The following is a 23,572-nucleotide window of genomic DNA, read 5'->3' on the forward strand; positions in this document are numbered from 1 at the left end:
GCATAATTCCGTAAGTTTTCCATCAAATTTCATACTTTTGGTGTCATTATGATCGGGAAAAGATTCTCTATCATTTCATAAGAAAAAATAATAATTTTTTTTTTTTTTTTCAAAAAATTTCCGACCCTGAGAACAAGTTTAGGAGAGGGCCTGCCAACCCTGAAAGGGTTAAAAGTGGCATTTATAACAGATTTTGGCAAGAAAAATAGCTGATCACATTCTGAATAAAATCTTGGTTGGCTATCAATACTGAGGTAATGTGTCAGGATAAATGAAAATGAGTATTGCAAAAAATCCAATTTCATGACATATGACATATGCACCAAAATGCCATATACACACAAAAAAAAGTATCTTTGATAATTCAACATAGTAGACAATAACTGAAAACAATATCAGCATGTGAACCCAGCTCATAAGAAAAGAATAGCTATACAGTACTTCTTGAAATATTACTCTAACTGCTTTAATATTTATGCTGCAAAGAGTGAACCAGAGAAAACAACTTAAGCTGTAGAAAATTGAGTGAAAGGGTTTTCCATCTTAAATAACTTGAGCAGACATCAGTGGTAATTTCCTTGACTTAATGCTGAGAAATTCACCACAAAACTTTTATAATTAAAAATTCATTGAAGTTACCAGATTTTAATGAAGCATTTCAAAATTCATTTTTACACTTTTAGAATTGAGGATATCTAATATTAAAATACATGAGTCAGTATGTCAAAGAGTTCCAATAAGTTCTTACCGACAGCTGTAGGTATAGCAGGGTACATTAACTCCTTCTCGCGACTCTTGCGACCCGAGGCATCAACGTAAACAGCCAGAAGGTTGAACACTAGAAGATATTCTCCTCTTGTTACTTCAATACAACTAAGAGCCTCACACTGTGTCATAGAGAGGAAGCCCAGTGACTGGCTATCAGGGTGAACCAAGGCTGCAGTTATATAAAAAATAAAATAAAAATTCATCAGAGGTTCGGACCCACAGTAGTACAACAAAACTTATGTATAAATAAGAGTTAAATAGTATACTGATTGCCTATTTTATTTTTTTTTATGTCACAGTGATACTCTGGTATATCCTTATCGTTACCCCTCCAACTAAATGCCACTAATGACACCAAGTAAAGCATTCCTTAATATTTCCATCACTTTCCTTAAAATGCACCTAAGATACTGCGGTAAATGACCCAAAAACAAGAAAAAACACATTTATACAATCATTCATTTAATGTCTTGCAAAAGGCACATTCACATCACAGTTCAAACTTTCATTAAGATTTTCACTCGATTATTACTGCAATAGTTTTTATCAATATACAGTGGAACCTTGACTTACGAGTTTAATCCATTCCAGGAGCTAGCTCAAAACTCAATTTACTTATATATCAAATTAATTTTCCTCGTTTAAATTAATTGAAAAGCCATTAATCCATTCCTGCACTCTGGCCAGAGAAAAAAAATACTTGAATATGAGGCTATTATCAACTGTATGGCTTATTTATCTGTCAAAATTCATCTAATATGACATAATAAACAATATAATTAACACAGAAACATGATATATACTCTAAAATGAATAAAATAGGCCACAATATGGTGGCAGAGGCAGCGGCAGTAGCGTCCGCCATTTCTGTCCTAATTTGACTATAGTATCTTCCCATGTTTTTACTGTAAGAGAAAACAGTATTTTTTGAGGCTAATTGTAGTAGATCACTAGTTTTCTAAGGAAAACACTGAAATAACATAATTATAACTAAGACATATCGTATAAAATCTGTTTATATAAAGTGTGGGTGGGGGATGTTGATGGAAATCATCGTCCTTTTCTTCTCAGCACTGTCCTTTGCACTTATTTTCTTAGGACCCATGGTTAGAAAAAAGAAATTTGGCCAAATGACTGTAAAAAATACAAACAAGCATGAGAAAACTGGTCCCACGGCAATGTAAACATGTTTACTGCTTACCAGCTGTGCTAACTAGCAGAAGTAATCTGAATTATTATTACGTACATATTATACATTATTATTATTATTAATTTAGGGAACTGAAACTCTATTATTATTATTATTATTATTAATTAAGGGAACTGAAACTCTATCGTTATTATAATAATACAGTAGATCGCCACTGAAGAATTGCGGCACAATTTTATGTAACATGCTGTATAATTAATTTAACATGGTTCAGTTGTGGGAATGAAAAACAAAAATCTGTTTTGCTCAAGCAGCCGCCTTGTTGTGTAGCAGCCGGGGAGCCATCCTGCCATCCCCTACCACTCCCCGACACCACCCCACCATCCCAGCGTTCGTAATTCATTCGTGTCCAGTCCAGTCTTTCTCTGCTACAAGGCAGCTGTCTTTGTGAATTGTGTTATGATATTTTAATTACTATATCTTGTATCTGCCAAGCCATCATGACACCCAGTAGCCATACCAGTGTTGATGAAAGTGGCATGGAGAGGTATAAGCACTCAAGTCTTACAATTAACAAAGAAACAAAGATATTAGACAAGAGATAACCTGTAGCTGTAATGAAGTGTTACTTTGTACACAGAAAAAGAGGTAAACATGAGTTTGTGTGACTGACTTACTGAATGACTGCCTGACTTACTGAATTACTTGACTGATTTACTGAGTGACTTGACTAATATTATTGTTATTATTATTATAATATCATCAACCCTTTGGGGGTCGCCAGGCCCTCTCAGAGACTTGTTCTCAGGGTCGCCAAAATTAAAAAAAAAAATTTTTATTATTTTTCTTATGAAAAGATAGAGAATCTTTTCCCAATCATAATGACACCAAAAGTATGAAATTTGATGGAAAACTTATGGAATTATGCTCTCTTGAAGTTAGCGGTCTCGACGATGTTTACGCATCGGTGATTTTGCCCACTTTGAGCCCTATTTTCGGCCAATTCCAGTGTACTAGTCGACAAAAATCATATACAGTGCACCCACAGTTCGCGATGCTATCGGTATCCGATAAATCCGGTAACCGATGCATTATATCACAGAAAATTTGCCTCGTTTCCCGATACAAAACCCGGTATGCGATGTGGTTCGTACGAGACGTGTCCATGTGTGGCCTGAACTGCCCCGTGTGTGCCAGTGTTTACAAGCCAGCCAGTGTGTGCGCATCTAAGGATACTTTCGGTACATTCCATATTATCCATATTATCACTGTTTTTTGGTGCCTGTTTTTTGCAAAATAAGTCACCATGGGCCCCAAGAAAGCTCCCAGTGCCAACCCTTCGAGACCAAGGGTGCTAATGACTGCTGAAATGAAGAAAGAGATAATTGCAAAGTACGAAAGTGGAGTGCGTGTGTCGGAGCTGGTCAGGTTGTATAGTAAACCCCAATCAACCATCTCTACTATAGTGAGCAAGAAAACGGCAATCAAGGAAGCTGTTCTTGTTAAAGGTGCAACTGTGATTACGAAACAGCGACCGCAAGTGTTAGAAAATGTTGACTGTTATTGGTGTGGATAAATGAAAAACAGATAGCAGGAGATAGCATCTCTCAAGCAATCATTTGTGAAAAGGCTAGGCAGTTGCATGACAATTGGGTAAAAAAATTGCCTGCAACTAGTGGTGATGTGAGTGAATTTAAGGCCAGCAAAGGTTAGTTTGAAAGATTTAAGAATCGTAGTGACATACATAGTGTGATTAGGCATGGTGAGTCTGCCAGTTATGTTGTGCGACAGAAGTCCAGTGACTCTCAAACTGGTCCTAGTGGCATTAAAAGAAAAAGGGAAGTAACCCCAGAAAAGGACTTGCTACCTCAAGTCCTAATGGAGGGGGATTCCCCTTCTAAATGCTAACACCATCCACACTCTCCCCTCCTCCCATCCCATCAATCATCACCATATCTTCATTAAAGGTAAGTGTCAATTATTCTTTCGTTATTTATTGTTATTTATTGTTATTGTTGTTATTGTAATTACTATTCTATTGCATTAACTTAATATTTCATGTGGTAAAAGTTTTTTTTTCATACTTTTGGGTGTCTTGCATGGATTAATTTGATTTCCATTATTTCTTATGGGGAAAATTGATTCGCTTTCCGATATTTTTGGTTTACGATGAGCTCTCAGGAACGGATTAGTATCGCGAACCGGGGATCCACTGTATAGTATTTCGCTAGAACTCCGTTTTTTCTATCGAATGAGTACAAGAAACCACCCATTTACCGATTTCAACTATCCAACAAAGTGGTCAGAATTTAGCAATTTTGCCAATTTCACACAAATTTCAAAAGATGCCAATTTCCAAATAGGGTCCAGAATAAACAAGAAAGACATTCCTGGCACTAAAATAACATTTTCTCTGTTCATTAGTCACATCCTCACGCCCCTCTTACATTTCTTTTGCTTTCCACTTTGAATTTTTATTCTCACAAAAAATAGAAGATTTAGGGTTATGCATACTACTGCATTAGTGTAGAAATGGTATAAATAATATCGGCGCACTTGTGAAAGAATATTAGACTCACCAGTTGACGTGTATTGGACGCTTAGCAGGATTTGTTTACTTTTGAACTTTGGTAAAAATTGAACATTTCTGCTACTTTGAGCTCAATTTCAAGGTACTTTTCATTGTAAAACCAGTCAAAATCATCTCAATTTCTGTAATATGTCTTCCATTCTATCAAATGAGACCAGGAAAACTAGAATACATCAATAAATACCATACGAAAATACAGTGCAAAGTCGCTGTTTTAATCCAAAAACACGGTCAAAATTTTTTTCTCTCTCTCATTATGCACTGTGTGCTGCAGGATTTTTTTTTATACTGCACACACTGACCACATAGACCATTCTTTCATGTGTAGGCCTACCAGCTTTTGTTCACTAGATTTGAAGGCGCTAGAATTAATGAGTCCTAGTACGTCAAGGACCCTGGCATGCAAGCCGTACTAATACAGCCAAAACCCTGAAAGGGTTAATATTGTTTATTATGTCATATTACATGAATTGTGATAGATAAATAAACTGTAGGGTTGATATTAGGGAAATTATTAAAGTATTTTCTCGTGCCTGGAATTCCACTGGTACGAATTAATTCCATTTCAATTAGTAATTTAAGTGAGGAAAATTGACTCTGCAAATGAGCAAATCCAGTTGCGAAGCAAGGACATAGAACGGATTAACTCGTAAGTAGAGGTTCCACTGTATTTCATGTGGTAAATTTTTTTTTTTCATACTTTGGGGTGTCAGGAACAGATTAATTTTATTTCCATTATTTCTTATGGGGAAAATTAATTCGGCTAATGATAATTTCGGCTAACGTTAAGCTCTCAGGAATGGATTAACCCTTTCAGGGTCCGTGCCGTAGATCTATGGCTTTACGTTCAGGGTCCAAACCGTAGATCTACACCAAAATTCTAGCTGCGTCAAATTTAGCGCGAAAAGGCTGGTAGGCCTACATGTGAAAGAACGGGTCTGCGTGGTTTGTCCACGCCGTAAACAAAAATTCTAGGTGCCTGCATAGCATTGTGGGAACACCGGCTCAGCTACCTTTGTTCACTATGCCTCGTCGCAAGGCAGCTCTCACTCCAAGGAAAACTGGGACTCCCCTCTTCCTATCTGATAGTTCTGACTCTGATGGAAGTAGAAATGAAGACGAATTCTTTGGTTTTGATCAGTTAGTGACCGAAAGGAATGACCAGGATATCGATAATAGTGCAGAAAACCCTGACGGTCCTCAACCTTCTACCTCTGGTGTGGGCACTCCTCAGTCACGGTCAGTTGTACCTCATCGCAAGAGGAAACTATTATTTTCGCGTGGCCAGGCCTCTGACTTCAGTAATGATGATGATAGTGACGTGGATTGCAATTTTACTGCTCTTGATGATCATTCAAGTAGTGATAGTGAGGAATCATATTCACCAGTGAAGCGTTGGTAAATACGCCACCGCATGCGCTCGGGTAGTGTTCCCTATGCAGTGCCCAGGGGACGGAGTACATCCCGTGGCCCTACACCAAAAATAGACAGTAAAAGTGAGGATGATGTGGCTACACTTGGCATGGATAGACCACAGGCATCAGTAGGTGGTGGTAGTGGTGATGGTAGTGCCATGCATGACTCACCAGCCCAGGCTGGGACCCATGCTGCTAACTCCTCAGTTCAAGGACAAAGCAGACCATCAGCCATCAGCCCACCACAAACACAACTACCAGCACCAGCAGCTTATGATGTCCAGTATCCAGCAGCAAACCATATCCGGGATTGGCAGCAAAATCCCAATTTTGTTCCCAAGCTCCACCACTTTGATGACTCTCAAAGTGGAATTCTACCAACTTGTCCCCTTGGAAACACTGCAAATGAACTGGAATTCTTTGAATTATTCTTTGACCAGTCTTTGATGGAAACTATTGTCAGGGAAAGTAATAAGTATTTTGAGTACACCATGGCAAATACGATCATATCACCACAGTCAAGGCTACACCGGTGGAAAGAGACGACTGTTGCAGAAATGTATTTGCTTCTTGCAACAATAATGCTTATGCCTCATGTCTATAAGCATAATATAAAATCATACTGGTCCACAGATCTGCTAATTTGTACCCTGGCCTTCAGTGAAATCATCCCAGTGAACAGGTTTATCTTACTGTTACATATGTTGCACTTCTCTGACAAAACCAGGCCTGACAGAAGTGACAGATTATACAAGATTAGAAATGTTTTTATGTATCTGAAACAAAAGTTCAACATGTACTTTTATCCATTCAAGAATCTTGAACTTGACGAGTCTTTGATTATGTTCAAAGGTAGACTGTCGTTCAAACAGTATATATCGAGCAAGAGGAAACGCTTTGATATAAAACTGCTTGTACTCTGTGACTGTGACAGTGGCCTGGTATTGGATATTGTTGTATACACGGGAAGTAAAACATTGAAAGATACCAATATGTTATTGGGTATCCCAGGTGACGTAGTGAGAAGCATGATGGCACCTTATCTTGGTAAGGGGCCCACATTATACAGTGGACCCTTGACTAACGCTATTAATCCGTTCCTGAGAGCTCATCGTTAGTCAAAATTATCGTTAGTCAAGTTAATTTTCCCCATAAGAAATAATGGAAATCAAATTAATCCGTGTAGGACACTCCAAAGTATGAAAAAAAAATTGTTTTTACCACATGAAATATTAATTTTAATACACACAAACTGAAGAAGACATGCACAGTTACATGACACTTACCTTTATTAAAGATCTGGTGATGATTGATGGGATGGGAGGAGGGGAGAGTGTTGATGGTCTTAGTGTTTAGAAGGGGAATCCCCTTCCATTAGGACTTGAGGTGGCAAGTCCTTTTCCGGGGTTACTTCCCTTCCCTTTAAATCTCTCAAACCAACCTTTGCTGGCCTTAAATTCACTCACAACACCACTAGTTGCTGGCATTTTTTTCATTAAATCGTCATGCAACTTCATAGCCTTTTCACATATGATCGCTTGAGAGATGCTATCTCCTGCTATCTGTTTTTCATTTATCCACACCAATAACAGTCTCTCAACATCTTCGAGTACTTGCGATCTCAGTTTCGAAAACATAGTTGCACCTTTGGCAAGAACAGCTTCCTTGATTGCCGTTTTCTTGGCCACAATAGTAGCGATGGTTGATTGGGGTTTTGTGTACAACCTGGCCAGCTCGGAGACACGCACTCCACTTTCATAATTAGCAATGATCTCTCTCTTCATATCCATAGTAATTCTCACCCTTTTTGCTGTAGGGTTGGCACTAGAAGATTTCTTGGGGCCCATGGTGACTTATTTTGCAGGTGCAATCACTAAAAAGGCTGTGATAACATAAAATGTTCCGATTGTATGCTTGGAAGCGACCGCGGTGGCTGGCTGGCTTGTAAACACTGGCCAGAAGTGGACGCGTCTGACGGAACAAATAGTGTTGGTCGAGTTTTTTAGCGTTAGTCGAGGCAAAAATTTTGCGTTAAAATGTATCGCTAGTCGGATTTATCGTTAATCGATGCCATCGTTGGTCGAGGGTCCACTGTATACTGATAACTGGTACACAAGCCCTTTACTCAGTGATTTCTTGCGAGTGAACATGACAGATATGTGTGACACAGTGCATTCTAATCGTAAATATATGCCCAGGTTCAATGGAGGCGCTCATGGTGATGAGGTGCAGGTGTTTACTGCCAATGACATCATGGCATTATGGTGGCATGACAAACGAGATGTCACATTGTTGACAACCATTCGCTGTAACGAAATGCAAGACACTGGCAAAGTTGATAGAATGACTAATGAACATATTCGAAAACCAGTGACAGTGACTGATTATACACAAAACATGCGCTTGGTTGACAAATGTGACATGCAGATTGGCTTTGTTGATTGTGTTCGTAAGAGTTACAAGTGGTACATGAAACTTTTCTTTCATCTCATGAGCATTTCAATGCTCAATGCATATAATATGTACCAAATGAAGACTGGCAACAGATCACCATATGGTGAATTTTGTCTGTCTGTTGTCAGACAACTCATACTGAAGTACCAGGTAACAACACCTGCTATACAAAACCGTCCTCGAACTCCTCACGAAATACCCAAGCATTTGAGACAGGAAGGTGATCACTTCATAATACAGCTTCCTGCAACTAAGAAGAAATTTGCTCAGAAGAGATGTGTTGTCTGTGCACAAACAAAACGACGGCAACAAAGACGCAAAGACACTCGGTTTATGTGCGAGGAATGTAAGGTACCTCTGTGCATGGTGCCTTGTTTCAAGGAGTTCCACAAGCTGCAGCAGTTCTAAAAACATGTCCAGTGATTGTACATATGTAAATATATGATAGAATATTAGTATTATACAAGATCTGTGCATGTTTATTGTAATAAACAAAAGTGGTAAACAATATTATAAATATAACTTTAGTGTGTTTATTGTGTTCAATACAGTGAGTTTATATATATACATTATATACAGTATTGGTCTCACAGGCCACAAATGCTACCAGGAAAAGAAAAAAATTAGAAAGCAAAGATAAAAGTATAGAAAACGTAAAATAAAGAAATGCGAGTTCGTGGAAATCGCCGATGTTGCCGCCACCCGGTCATTTGGGTCAACTTCTCGCCTCTGTTTCTCAGTAAGTACTGCTCAGATTTTTATTACCTTCACAAAAATATTCTCTAATTCTGTAAGAAAAAATATTTTTTTGTTTTTCAAAATTTCTTGGACACTGGGGCACCCCTTCCAATTTTGCCTTTGGACCCTGAAAGGGTTAACTTCACATCATCTGCAAAGAGGGACACTAGAGAGTATCCCTTCTATCAGGTCATTCACATATACCAAAAACAGCACAGGTTCTAGGACTGACCCCTGTGGAACCCCGCTCGTCACAGGTGCCCATTGTGATGCCTTATCTTGTACCATGACTTGCTGTTGCCCCCCTGTCAGGCATTCTTTGATCCACTGCAGTGCCCTTCCTGTTATATATGCCTAATCCTTTGGGTTCTGCACTAATTTCTTGTGAGGAACTGTGTCGAAGGCCTTCTTGCAGTCCAAGAAAATGCAGTCAACCCTCCCCCCCTTCTCTCTCTCTCATGTATTACTTCTGTTACCTTGTCATAAAACTCCAGGAGGTTTCTGACACAGGATTTGCCTTCCATGAATCCATGCTGACTGTCATTTATAACCTTGTTCCATTCCAGGTGCTCTACCACTCTCCTCCTGATAATCTTCTCCATGACTTTGCATACTATATATGTCAGTGATACTGGTCTATAGTCCCGTGCCTTGTTTCTGTTTCTTTTCTTAAAAATGAGAACTACATTTGCCATCTTCCATACCTCAGGTTGTTACGCAGTTTCGAGGGATGTGTTGAAGATCGTGGTTAGTGGCACATGCAGCGTCTCTGATCCCTCTCTAAGGACCCACAGGAAGATGTCCAGTCCCATCACCGTTAAGGTACCAAAATCACTTAGCAGCTTCTTCACCTCGTCTTCAGTTGTGTGTATGTCATCCAACACTTGTTGGCATATTCCTTGTTTATGTCCCTCTCTGTTCTGTGTTCCCAGAGTCCTTCCTGTCTCCACTGTAAATACTTCCTTAAATCTCTTGTTGGGCTCCTCACATACCTCTTGATCGTTTCTTTTGAGTTCCCCACCTTCTTTCCTCAGCCTGATTACCTGGTCTTCGACAGCTTTCTTCCTCCTAATATGGCTATACAGCAGCTTTGGGTCAGACTTCAGTTTTGATGCTATGTTGATTTTGTACTGTCGCTGGGCCTCCCTCCTTATCTGTGCGTGCATGTGCGTGTGTGTGTGTACATACTCACCTAATTGTGGTTGCAGGGGTCAAGACTCAGCTCCTGGCTCTGACTCTTCATTGAACGCTACTAGGTCCTCTCTCTCCCTGCTCCCTGAGCTTTATCATACATCGTCTTAAAGCTATGTATGGTTCGTGCCTCCACTACATCACTCGCCAGACTGTTCCACTTCCTGATCACTCTATGACTGAAGAAATACTTCCTAACAGCCCTGTAACTCATCTGAGTCTTCAACTTCCAAGGGTGACCCCTTGTATGTGTGTCCCCTCTCTGGAACATCTTTGTCCACCTTGTCTATTTGGCACAGTATTTTGTATGTCATTATCATGTCTCCCCTAACCCTCCTGTCCTGCAGTGTCATCACGCCGATTTCCCTTAACTTTTCTTTGTAGGACATTCCCCTTAGCTCTGGAACTAACCTTGTCGCAAACCTTTGCACTTTCTCTAATTTCTTAACGTGCTTGAAATGATGCGGATTCCAAACTGGTGCTGCATACTCCACCATGGGCCTGACGTACCCGGTGTGCAGTGTTTTTAAAGATTCCTTACTTAAATATCAGAATGCTAATCACAGGTTTGACAAGCACCCGTATGCTGCAGCAGTTATCTGGTTGACGTGTGCTTCTGGAGATGTGCTCGGTATTATACTCACCCCAAAATCTTTCTGCTTGAGTGAGGTTTGTAGTCTTTGGATATCCAGCTTATATTCTGTCTGCGGTCTTCTTTATCCTTCTCCAATATTCATGACTTTGCATTTGGCATTTCCTAGGACTGACCCCTGTGGGACCCTGCTCGCCACAGGTGCCCACTGTGATACCTCATCAAGTATCATGACTCGCTGTTGCCTCCCTGTCAGGTATTCTCTGATCCATTGTAGTGCCCTTCCCGTTATACGCGCCTGATCCTATAGTTTTGCACTCATTTCATGTGAGGAACTGTGTAAAAGGCCTTCCTCCAGTCCAAGAAAATGCAATTGACCCACCCCTCTCATTTCTTTCTTCGGTAACTTTGAGATAAAACTCAAGAAGGTTTGTGACACATGATTTGCCTTCCATGAATCCATGCTGGTTGTAGTTTATGAACTTGTTTATAAATGTGTGTGTGTGTGTGTGTGTGTGTGTGTGTGTGTGTGTGTGTGTGTGTGTGTGTGTGTGTTGTGTGTGTGTTGTGTGTGTGTTGTGTGTGTGTTGTGTGTGTGTTGTGTGTGTGTTGTGTGTGTGTTGTGTGTGTGTTGTGTGTGTGTTGTGTGTGTGTTGTGTGTGTGTTGTGTGTGTGTTGTGTGTGTGTTGTGTGTGTGTTGTGTGTGTGTTGTGTGTGTGTTGTGTGTGTGTTGTGTGTGTGTTGTGTGTGTGTTGTGTGTGTGGTGTGTGTGGTGTGTGTTGTGTGCATGTTCTGTGTGTGTTGTGTGTGTGTTGTGTGTGTGTTGTGTGTGTGTTGTGTGTGTGTTGTGTGTGTGTGTGTTGTGTGTGTGTTGTGTGTGTGTTGTGTGTGTGTTGTGTGTGTGTTGTGTGTGTGTTGTGTGTGTGTTGTGTGTGTGTTGTGTGTGTGTGTTGTGTGTGTGTTGTGTGTGTGTGTTGTGTGTGTGTGTTGTGTGTGTGTGTTGTGTGTGTGTGTTGTGTGTGTGTGTTGTGTGTGTGTGTTGTGTGTGTGTGTTGTGTGTGTGTGTTGTGTGTGTGTGTTGTGTGTGTGTGTTGTGTGTGTGTGTTGTGTGTGTGTGTTGTGTGTGTTGTGTGTGTGTGTTGTGTGTGTGTGTTGTGTGTGTGTTGTTGTCAGCATAGTTGCTGATCCCTGTATTCCCTGTATTATATAGCATATTAGTATCATCCATGTGTTTAGATACGAGACCCCTTGTAGGCCTGTGGCTTTGTGCGACATCACGGGATGCACACGTGGAGGCTCATCCCTCTGTCCCGCTCTCACTCGGCGGCAGACCATCCAGGCGTAGACAGGCAAGGCAGCTGGGGCTCCATCCCTCATCTCAGTCTGACAATATAGTTACCATCCTACAAGTGTGTCTACTTTCAACCTACGATATCTCCATTTAAGAACCCTTTACGATAAATGGTGCCAGCGGAGGGCCTGTAATTCTGACGATTACAGCGATTTCTGGAGATAAAATTTCGACCAGCAAGACGGCCATTTCGTGTCACCAGTAGGCCTACCGACTACCGAGATTCACCCAGCCAGCTACCTCAAGCCAGCTACTCTACCAGCTTCTACATTATTCACTGGTCAGTCTCTTTGTATTAGTGTTTATCTGCTTATTTGCATCACTCCTGAGGGGTTGACCCGAGTTTGCAAAATAAGCCAGCTTCCAGTCTGTGGTGGGGGAGTCAGAACAACCGAGCCCAGTCCAGCCTAGTCTACTCCATCCAATTATTTTGCCTGCCAAGCCAGCTTCCACCCCTGCTGTGCTCATCGTGTGAAGTTATCAAGCCATTCTGTGTGAAGGGTTAAGTTAAGCCAGCTAGCAGCTAACCCAGGTGTCTTACCCCAGTACTCAAGCAAGCCACGTGAGTAGTCTTCATCACTTGTGATTCAAGCTCCAAGCATTCTGAGTGCTCTTTTTTCATCCTTGTGGTGTTGTAGTATTTCGTGGGTTTATTTTAAGCCAGCCGGCTTAGAATTATCTTCGCGGCAGTGTGGGTGTTCTCAGTGAGGCTTACGACGTTCAACCCATAAGCCCAGCCACTCACGATCACGTGTCTCACCATTGCCGGTCTCAGACGCCTCGTTCAGCCATTAACCCACAAACCCAACTACAGTCAGCCATTACAAACCCACCTACCTCATCAGTGTTTTGGTGCACTGCTAAGGGTTGTAGCACCATATTTTAAGGACCACATAGGGGGTCAAGAGCTAGAGTGTGTCGTGCCATCTTTATAAAGCCTCCTGTGTGTTGTCTATCTTCGATTTAAGCGCAATTCTACGATCATCTGTGCAGAGGACAGCAGCAAGACCATATAAACAATCCATCAATCTCATTCTTCAAGTGTTACAGCGATAATATTTTTTTTTTAGAGACATTTGCGAGTGTTGAGACATTTCTTTTGTGTTCCCAGTGATTTTTCTCTTAGTGACATTCAGTGACTCTTGATCAGACTCAGTGTTTATCATGTACTGATTGCATTAATTTCTTTTAATGTCCTTAATTCAGTGTTAATTTTCGTGCATTATTTTATATCTGTTGTGTTGTGTGTCTTTTCATACACTTGAAGTAAGTACTTAGTGTTTCCTTTGTTGTGTGTGCAACATATGAGCAGTATAGAACTTGTGTTTAAACTTCAGAATCACCTTGTGTTCTCAGTATTCCAGTGAATTAATTCAGTAATTTTTCACCTCATATTCTGCATCACAACTCAGTGTTGTCTGTTATTTTTTTCTTCCTAGCATTTGTGTATTTTTGTTTTGTTCCCTGTGTGTTGAACATTCTTGTGTTCATATTCTTTTCATTCAGCCAGTGTTTAATTTGTCTTATTTCCACAGACAATAGTGCCATTATTAAAGTCCAAGCAAGAAATAAATTTTTACAAAATTTTTTCACACATCAAGTTTCATTGCAAGAAAATTCTAGTACTGTGTTTATGTTGATGTGTTGTGTTCTGCATCACTGTAAGTGTTCAACCCTCTGTTTTGTTATGTATTTTTTGCACCTATTATTTTTCATGTTTTATTGAACAAATTCACTCTTAGTGCAATTTTTAAGTTCTCCTTTTAAAGTAAATTGTTCTTTTGCTTGTTGTTTAAGTGCAGTTAAGAGTTAAAGTGTTCATTCCTTGATATATTTCTTTTCTTGTGTGTTATAATTTTTATTATTGCACATTGACTCATTTTGCAATAATTCTTGTGCAAATATTGTGTTGCTATTAAAGTTTTTCTTGCAGAAAATTTTATGCAGTGTTGTGCAATACTTTTTTGATTAGCAATTGTTTGATATATTGCTACAGTTTATTACAGTGCAGTTTCTTATGCTCTGTTCTGTGCATAGTATTTTATTCTGTCTGTGTCATTTTATTTTTTTTATTTCAGTGAATTGTGTGTCTGTTTTAATTTTTGCACAAGTTTATTGAGTCCATTTTATCATTTTATTGTGTATTTCCTTGTTGCATTGAAAGTAAAGACAACTCACTGTGCCATTTATTCAATTTAAAGTAAAAGTTGAGCAAATTAGATTTGAGCAAAGTACAAGTTCTCTTGAATTTCAGTGTTTGTTAAGTTGCATATTTTTCTTGTGTGAGTTCTTTGCTTACTGTGTAACTTGTCAATTTTTAATTACTTATGCAGAATAGTTAAGCATTTTCTTCCATTTAAGTTCACTGTGTTGTGTGTTCCTCAGTTATCATTTTCTTTTGTTCTCTAAATTCTTGTTTTACATTTTGCAAACATGTCTCAAGTTTTCTCTAGTGATGCCTCAGCACATGCTGCTAGTACAACCATTAATGGGTCAGCCCAAAATTCGAGTAACTCCTTATCAAACGATAGACATACTCAGACTTCTGGCCTGCGTAACTTCAGTCGTGATCCGTATGATGCTATGCCATTGTTCAATGGTGACCCAAACAACCTTGAAGGTTGGTTTACTGCAGTTAGAGCCAGAGCTAACGCTTCAGTTGATGGTCCCCCATCTGAGAGTCTTTTAATAAGTATCGGAAAGGAGAGTCTAGCCCGTTCTTCAGCAGCCTCAAATGTATTTAAATTAATTCGTATGAAGGACTTCCAAGATCTAACTAGGTGGCAAGATTATGAACAGTTAATTCGAAATTATCTTGAACCGGTGCGAGAAACCGATCCGTTCGTTGTTCTCAAAGAATTAGTTTGCACAGCTCCGAGACCAGAAGAGTCATTAGAGGAGTTTGCTCTCCGTCTTAATAACCTAATGTCCTCATTTGTTAAAGCAGGCCAAAATTCAAGATATCTTCAAGATAGTGATAAACCAGCCCTTGATGGGTTTGCCAAATTAGCTGCATTTGGAGTCATTAAACAACTAATACCACCGACATCTAAGTATGTGTACAATTCAAGTCCGCTAGATGCTACTATGGGACCGCTTAAAGCTCTAATCCATGTACGAAATTTGTGTCCCGAGGGATCCTTCCCTTATCGTAGGTCTATGTCAAACACCTTGTCCAATCCTGTACCTCCTTTAGTTTGTGCTACTACCAAACCTCCCAACCACAATCACTCGCGCTCATCATCCAAAGCAAGTGTTAAGAGCCATCATTCCCATAACACCCATAGTACGTACAGTAACCACAGTCAAAGAATTTGTTACAATTGTGGGTTCCGTGGCCATATCGCTAGTAATTGTTATGACAGTCACCCTAAGAAGCGTCGTACTGATGATGAGTACCAGTCAGATCTTCCCTACTGTACTCATCATAGAATTCATGGACATGACACATCTGAGTGCAATGCTCTCTACAATATGCAGTACTCTAGATCTTTCCGTGGCCGTTCCAACCGCAGAGCCAGGAGAGGAAACAGACGTCGTGGTTCACAATCTAATCAGAACCAGGCTCATTCTTCCAATTCGGGGGAAGTAGAGCGCCCCAGTCAAACCGCCCAATGGTGACGGTAAGTGATAATGAGTACACCATCCCCGTTCACAATTCCTTTGAAGCCTTAAGCAGTCTCGAGAATGACAATCCTGCTGATGATGTGGCTTCACACGTCTCTGACGTAGAGGAATTTGGGGATGAAGTAGAAAATGCTTTCTCCGATGACAACTCACCTTCCTGTTTGCATATAACTCCTAATGCAACGATTGGTCCATTAGTACAAGCCTCTGTCCATAATGCGCCCGTTCATGTGTTCATGGACTCTGGTGCGCAGGTTAATATCATTAGGTCTAGCTTGTTTAAAGAGAAGCGGTTACGACGTATCCTCCTCGTTGAACCAACTACTGTAACCTCCCTTAGTGGAGTAGCTGGTTCTCTTCTGCGAGTCTGAGGTCAGACTTCACTCACCTTTACTATCCAAGGCAGAGACTTTACTGCTGCTTTTCTTGTTGTCGACAAGATTACTTTCCCTGGTGACCTTCTTCTGGGATTTGCTTCTATGCGAGACTTACGCATTGTGCTCGACCCGTACCGATGGCATGCCCAAATAGACGACTTAATCGTTCCATTCTGGGGTTACCAGCTTGGATCAGAAATCTGTCATACTGCTGCAGAGTATGATGTACGCATTAAGTCCTTACAAGCCAATGCATTCTCCAGTAGCGTACCCAAGCGGTCAGGCACTGGTAACTCTGTCACTCCCATCTGTGTTCCACCTGCACCTTCAGATATGCAAGATAGTGTATTGCCTCAAGTGTCCGAGGACGCTCAGACCACTTTGAGCGCTCTGCCTATCCCTGCAATGTCTGATAGTCCAAGTAGTAGTTTCTCCAAAGGGGACGCCTTGTCGGAAAACGATTACTTGAAACTAGTAATGCCATCTCTCGTTGATGTCACATGCCGTTTGCAGAAAGACGTCTCTGTTGCGGCTAGTGCTCTCACTAGAGTGTCTGTTGTTGTTCCTAATGTTCCAGATGGTGATAACGTCCTAGTTGACAGTGATTCCTGCAAGGTCAAAGGTTTATTTGTTGAACCTTCCTTACATATTGTAAGAGACAGTAAGATCCATTTACTCCTTGCTAACACCTTGGGTCACAGTGTTCGTCTCAGAGCAAATACCAACCTCGTTGACCTAGTTCACTATCCTTACCCTGTTCAAGTACAGGATGACGTGTCACCTGACCAGTGGGTCGGTGCTATTTCTACCGGGGAGACCTCATCCACTTCACCGGATCAATCTGTTTCACCAGTTGAGGAGAAAGACTTAGCTCCCACTGACTTCCCAGACAAAGTCAAGCGTTTGTTGACTCTGTTGAACAAACGTCGTAAAGCCATTGCTTTACCAGGTGAGAAGATGGGTATAACGAACTTATTGTCCCATCGTATTCCACTTGAACCTGGTACTAGACCTATTTACATACCTGCGTACAGAATGCCTCATTCACAAGTTGCTGTCGCAGAGGAACTGATCAATCAAATGCTCAATGATGGAGTTATTGCACATAGCAATTCACCCTGGAATGCGCCCTTGATCCTAGTGCCTAAGAAGGATGGCACTTGGCGTCCGGTGATTGACTTTAGGAAGTTAAATGCGAAAACCATTCCAGATCGTTTCCCACTTCCTGTACTAGGTGACCTTTTATGCAATATCGGAGATAACAAAGTCTTCTAGACCCTGGACTTGTTACAAGGGTTTTGGCAAGTCCCTCTTCACGAGGACAGCCAAGAGTTAACTGCATTCTCCACTCCCACAGGTCATTATCACTTCCTACGTATGGCATTTGGATTACGATCGTCTCCTATCACGTTCTCTAGACTCATGACCAACATCTTTCGAGGTCTTATAGGTAAAGCACTTATGGTGTACTTAGACGACGTAATCGTCATGTCCGAAGACGTGGACACACATCTGAAAAGACTTGATACAGTACTTGGAAAGCTTGAAGAAGCAAATTTAAAGATCAAACTGTCTAAATGTCAATTTTTCAGATCAGAAATTAAGTTTCTTGGTCACGTAGTCACTCCTAGAGGGGTTACGACTGACCAAAGTAAAGTAACTGCAGTACTAAATTTTCCAACTCCCAAAACTGCTGATGCCGTAAGATCCTTTGTGGGCTTAGCAGGTTTTTATAGATCTTTCATTGCTAATTTTTCTTCCATAGCTGCTCCTCTAACTGAGTTGCTTAAGAAAGATGCTCCTTTTGTTTGGACCTTCCGTCAAGAAACAGCATTCCAAACTCTAAAAGAAAAGCTAACATCTGCTCCAATTTTGAAATTCCCAGATTTTTCTAAGCCCTTCTATCTGACAACTGATGCTAGTTCAATTGGCATAGGTGCCGTACTAGCTCAGAAGACTGATAGCAAGTACAACGCAGTTGCATTTGCTAGCCGAGTCCTTACGAAGGCTGAACGTAATTATACAGTAACGGAGCAAGAAGCTTTAGCAATAGTATGGTCTTTAAAGCACTTCCGAGACATCATTTACCAGTACCCTGTTCATGTCTTGACAGACCATGCGCCACTGATACCTTTATTCCAGAACAAACAGCCTACTGGAAGGTTAGCCAGATGGACCTTGACTATCCAAGAGTTCAATCCCACTTTTGAACATTTACCTGGCAAGTCAAATGTAGTCGCAGATGCTTTATCGCGACACGTTAGTGTAGTTACTGCAGATCCTCCATTTACTGTCGAGGATGTCAAAACTGCACAAAGAACAGATCCCATGTGGTCTGGTGTGATTCGATTCCTGCTCCAGGAAGATCTCATTCTTACTGTGAAGCCACCAGCACCCATTAGTGACTTTGTAATGAGCCAAGAATTACTGTATCGAACAGCCGAGTTGGGTACTCCAAGCAGAAGAGTTTACCAGTTAGTAATTCCACAGTCACTAGTGAACGTAGCTCTACAGCTAGTTCATGATGCACCAGGTGTTGCACACCCTGGTATGGATCGTTCTGTGAAACAAGCCAGAATGAAATACTTTTGGCCACGTATGGCAACTGACATTTCCGAGTATGTTAAGAAATGTAGTGTCTGTATGCAGCATAAAGGAAATGTCAATGGTCCTAACCCAATCCAAGTGTACCCAACCACTAGTGTACCGTGGGAAAGAGTTGCCCTTGATTTGTTAACCAATTTTAAATGTTCCCTCCAAGGCAATAAACATCTGTGTGTTATGGTAGACCATTTCACCAGATATTGTGAGTTAGTTCCTATTGCAGATAAGACTGCAGAGACAGTAGCTAAAGCGTTTAAAGAACGCATCATCTGCAGGCATACCACTCCAAAGTCCTTAGTAACAGATAATGGAGGTGAATTCTGTAATGAGATTCTTGAAAATTTGTGTACCTTATACAAGATTTCTAAATCCACCATTGTTCCTCATCATCCTGCCAGCAATGGGTTAGCCGAAAGAACAAATAAGAAAGTACTTGATGTCCTGCGAGCCACTATCAACCCCAATAGTGAAACTTGGGATGAAGTTATACCAGATGTCCAGTGTGCCATAAATTCTGCTTACAATGCTTCCATAGGTGATACTCTACATTATGCATTGTATGGCGTAGACAAGCGTTTACCCTATGAGTTGTTATATTCTACTCCGGAACCTAATTACAACCCTGATGATTTCGTAGCAACTCGTACCAGCTTAGCTCAAAGTGTTTTTAGAAGAATCCGTGAAACACTTCATAAATCAACAGCAGAATTTACAAGAGTCGCAAACACTCGAGCAAAGCCATCCAAAATCAAAGTAGGTTCGAGAGTTATGCTGATTAACTTTAACAAAACGTCTGCAATGCCAAAGCTTGATCAAAAGTTTGTTGGTCCTTATCGAGTAGCTGAACATATCACTGGAAATAAGTATAAGGTTAGAGAAATTAGTACTGGCAAATACAAAGAATCGCATTTAGATCATATGAAATTAGTATGCGATGTTGAGGATATTGCTACCCAGACTAATGTGACAGACTCTGACAATCCTCCTGATCCTGTACTCTCTACCTCAGATACTCAGTCAGATACTCAACCTGAATGTCGTTACTCCTTGCGTACTCGACAAGTAATGAGAAACCCGCAAGTATCTTTTGTAGATACTCCTTCAGATCTCTCTCAGTCAGGGCATGTGTTAGCCATTGCAGAGGAATTCGATCCTCCCAGAGATGATAACCATTCTGCATATGTAAACCTAACCCTCACAGAATTGGGTTTAAATGTACATAGTCTGTATAATTAGATGTCCGAGATGAATGAAATTGTCAACTGTGTGTTTTGTTATTAGCTGATCAGTTTGTCAGAAATTTTCGTGTTCACGTTCCCTCCGTATTCTGAGAATTAACAGTCTAGATTTGAGTGCACCGAATCTGCCTTTCTGTTAAACACTTCTTTGTATATATTTATTCTTCCTCAGAATCCGTAGAGTGCATGAATACAGATCGATCGATCAATTCCACCCATATTGTATAATGATTTGTTCTTATAGTTTGTAATGATTACGTTAACACCCATTACGTCAAAATCATGTTGTACCATCCATTAGTTCTAAGTTATATATGAATTTGTAATTGTATAGAATCAGCCCAGATCCGCCTGCCTGTTCAGCCTATAGTATAGTAGTGTATGTCGGGACGACATACGTAACATGACCGAGCTGTCAGCATAGTTGCTGATCCCTGTATTCCCTGTATTATATAGCATATTAGTATCATCCATGTGTTTAGATACGAGACCCCTTGTAGGCCTGTGGCTTTGTGTGACGTCACGGGATGCACACGTGGAGGCTCATCCCTCTGTCCCGCTCTCACTCGGCGGCAGACCATCCAGGTGTAGACAGGCAAGGCAGCTGGGGCTCCATCCCTCATCTCAGTCTGACAATATAGTTACCATCCTACAAGTGTGTCTACTTTCAACCTACGATATCTCCATTTAAGAACCCTTTACGATATTGTGTGTGTGTTGTGTGTGTGTTGTGTGTGTGGTGTGTGTTGTGTGCATGTTGTGTGCATGTTGTGTGCATGTTGTGTGCATGCTGTGTGTGTGTTGTGTGTGTGTTGTGTGTGTGTTGTGTGTGTGTTGTGTGTGTTGTGTGTGTGTTGTGTGTGTGTTGTGTGTGTGTTGTGTGTGTGTTGTGTGTGTGTTGTGTGTGTGTTGTGTGTGTGTTGTGTGTGTGTTGTGTGTGTGTTGTGTGTGTGTTGTGTGTGTGTTGTGTGTGTGTTGTGTGTGTTGTGTGTGTTGTGTGTGTGTTGTGTGTGTGTTGTGTGTGTGTTGTGTGTGTGTTGTGTGTTGTGTGTGTGTGTTGTGTGTGTGTGTTGTGTGTGTGTGTTGTGTGTGTGTGTTGTGTGTGTGTGTTGTGTGTGTGTGTTGTGTGTGTGTGTTGTGTGTGTGTGTTGTGTGTGTGTGTGTGTGTGTGTGTGTGTGTGTGTGTGTGTTGTGTGTGTGTGTTGTGTGTGTGTGTTGTGTGTGTGTGTTGTGTGTGTGTGTTGTGTGTGTGTGTTGTGTGTGTGTGTTGTGTGTGTGTGTTGTGTGTGTGTGTTGTGTGTGTGTGTTGTGTGTGTGTGTTGTGTGTGTGTGTTGTGTGTGTGTGTTGTGTGTGTGTGTTGTGTGTGTGTGTTGTGTGTGTGTGTTGTGTGTGTGTGTTGTGTGTGTACTCACCTAGTTGTACTCGCCTAGTTGAGGTTGCAGGGGTCGAGTCCAAGCTCCTGGCCCCGCCTCTTCACTGGTCGCTACTAGGTCACTCTCCCTGAACCATGAGCTTTATCGTACCTCTGCTTAAAGCTATGTATGGATCCTGCCTCCACTACATCGCTACATTGCTTCCCAAACTATTCCACTTCCTGACTACTCTGTGGCTGAAGAAATACTTCCTAACATCCCATTGATTCATCTGTGTCTTCAGCTTCCAACTGTGTCCCCGTGTTGCTGTGTCCAGTCTCTGGAACATCCTATCTTTGTCCACCTTGTCAATTCCTCTCAGTATTTTGTAAGTCGTTATCATGTCCCCCCTATCTCTCCTGTCCTCCAGTGTCGTCAGGTTGATTTCCCTTAACCTCTCCTCATAGGACATACCTCTTAACTCTGGGACCAGTCTTGTTGCAAACCTCTGCACTTTCTCTAGTTTCTTTACATGCTTGGCTAGGTGTGGGTTCCAAACTGGTGCTGCATACTCCAATATGGGCCTAACGTACACGGTGTACAGGGTCCTGAACGATTCCTTATTAAGATGTCGGAATGCTGTTCTGAGGTTTGCTAGGCGCCCATATGCTGCAGCAGTTATTTGGTTGATGTGCACTTCAGGAGATGTGCCTGGTATTATACTCAACCCAAGATCTTTTTCCTTGAGTGATGTTTGTAGTCTCTTGCCCCCTAGACTGTACTCCGTCCACAGTCTTCTTTGCCCTTCCCCAATCCTCATGACTTTGCACTTGGTGGGATTGAACTCCAGGAGCCAGTTGCTGGACCAAGTCTGCAGCTTATCCAGATCCCTTTGTAGTTCTGCCTGGTCTTCGATCGACTGAACTCTTCTCATCAACTTCACGTCATCTGCAAACAGGGACACCTCGGAGTTTATTCCTTCCGTCATGTCATTCACAAATACCAGAAACAGCACTGGTCCTAGGACTGACCCCTGTGGGACCCCGCTGGTCACAGGTGCCCACTCTGACACCTCGCCACGTACCATTACTCGCTGTTGTCTTCCTGACAAGTATTCCCTGATCCATTGCAGTGCCTTCCCTGTTATCCCTGCTTGGTCCTCCAGTTTTTGCACTAATCTCTTGTGTGGTACTGTGTCAAACGCCTTCTTGCAGTCCAAGAAAATGCAATCCACCCACCCCTCTCTCTCTTGTCTTACTGCTGTCACCATGTCATAGAACTCCAGTAGGTTTGTGACACAGGATTTCCCGTCTCTGAAACCATGTTGTCTGCTGGTGATGAGATCATTCCTTTCTAGATGTTCCACCATTCTTCTCCTGACAATCTTTTCCACGATTTTGCATGCTATACATAGTCAGTGACACTGGTCTGTAGTTTAGTGCTTCATGTCTGTCTCCTTTTTTAAAGATTGGGACCACATTTGCTGTCTTCCATGCCTCAGGCAATCTCCCTGTTTCGATAGATGTATTGAATATTGTTGTTAGGGGTACACATAGCACCTCTGCTCCCTCTCTCAGGACCCATGGCGAGATGTTATCTGGCCCCATTGCCTTTGAGGTATCTAGCTCACTCAGAAGCCTCTTCACTTCTTCCTCGGTTGTGTGTACTGTGTCCAGCACCTGGTGGTGTACCCCACCTCTCTGTCTTTCTGGAGCCCCTTCTGTCTCCTCTGTGAACACTTCTTTGAATCTCTTGTTGAGTTCCTCACATACTTCACGGTCATTTCTTGTTATCTCTCCTCCTTCCTTCCTTAGCCTGATTACCTGGTCCTTGACTGTTGTTTTCCTCCTGATGTGGCTGTACAACAGTTTTGGGTCAGATTTGGCTTTCGCTGCTATGTCATTTTCATATTGTCTTTGGGCCTCCCTTCTCATCTGTGCATATTCGTTTCTGGCTCTACGACTGCTCTCCTTATTCTCCTGGGTCCTTTGCCTTCTATATTTCTTCCATTCCCTAGCACACTTGGTTTTTGCCTCCCTGCACCTTTGGGTAAACCATGGGCTCATCCTGGCTTTTTCATTATTCCTGTTACCCTTGGGTACAAACCTCTCCTCAGCCTCCTTG

The 23,572-nt window shown here is 41.5% G+C and overlaps 1 protein-coding gene across 2 annotated transcripts in view; it reads right to left on the reverse strand.

The window, feature by feature from the left end:
- LOC128705284 (serine/threonine-protein kinase Genghis Khan) overlaps positions 1-23,572 on the reverse strand; it is a 252,260-nt gene that overhangs the window by 217,960 nt on the left and 10,728 nt on the right. For both annotated transcript variants that reach the window (XM_070081447.1, XM_070081439.1), the window contains exon 2: positions 749-937. In XM_070081447.1, the coding sequence (XP_069937548.1) occupies positions 749-896 (148 nt within the window). In that variant the 5' untranslated portion in view covers positions 897-937. The remainder of the gene's footprint in view (positions 1-748; positions 938-23,572) is intronic.

Source organism: Cherax quadricarinatus, chromosome 6, assembly GCF_038502225.1.
Source record: "Cherax quadricarinatus isolate ZL_2023a chromosome 6, ASM3850222v1, whole genome shotgun sequence".
NCBI lineage: Eukaryota > Metazoa > Arthropoda > Malacostraca > Decapoda > Parastacidae > Cherax > Cherax quadricarinatus.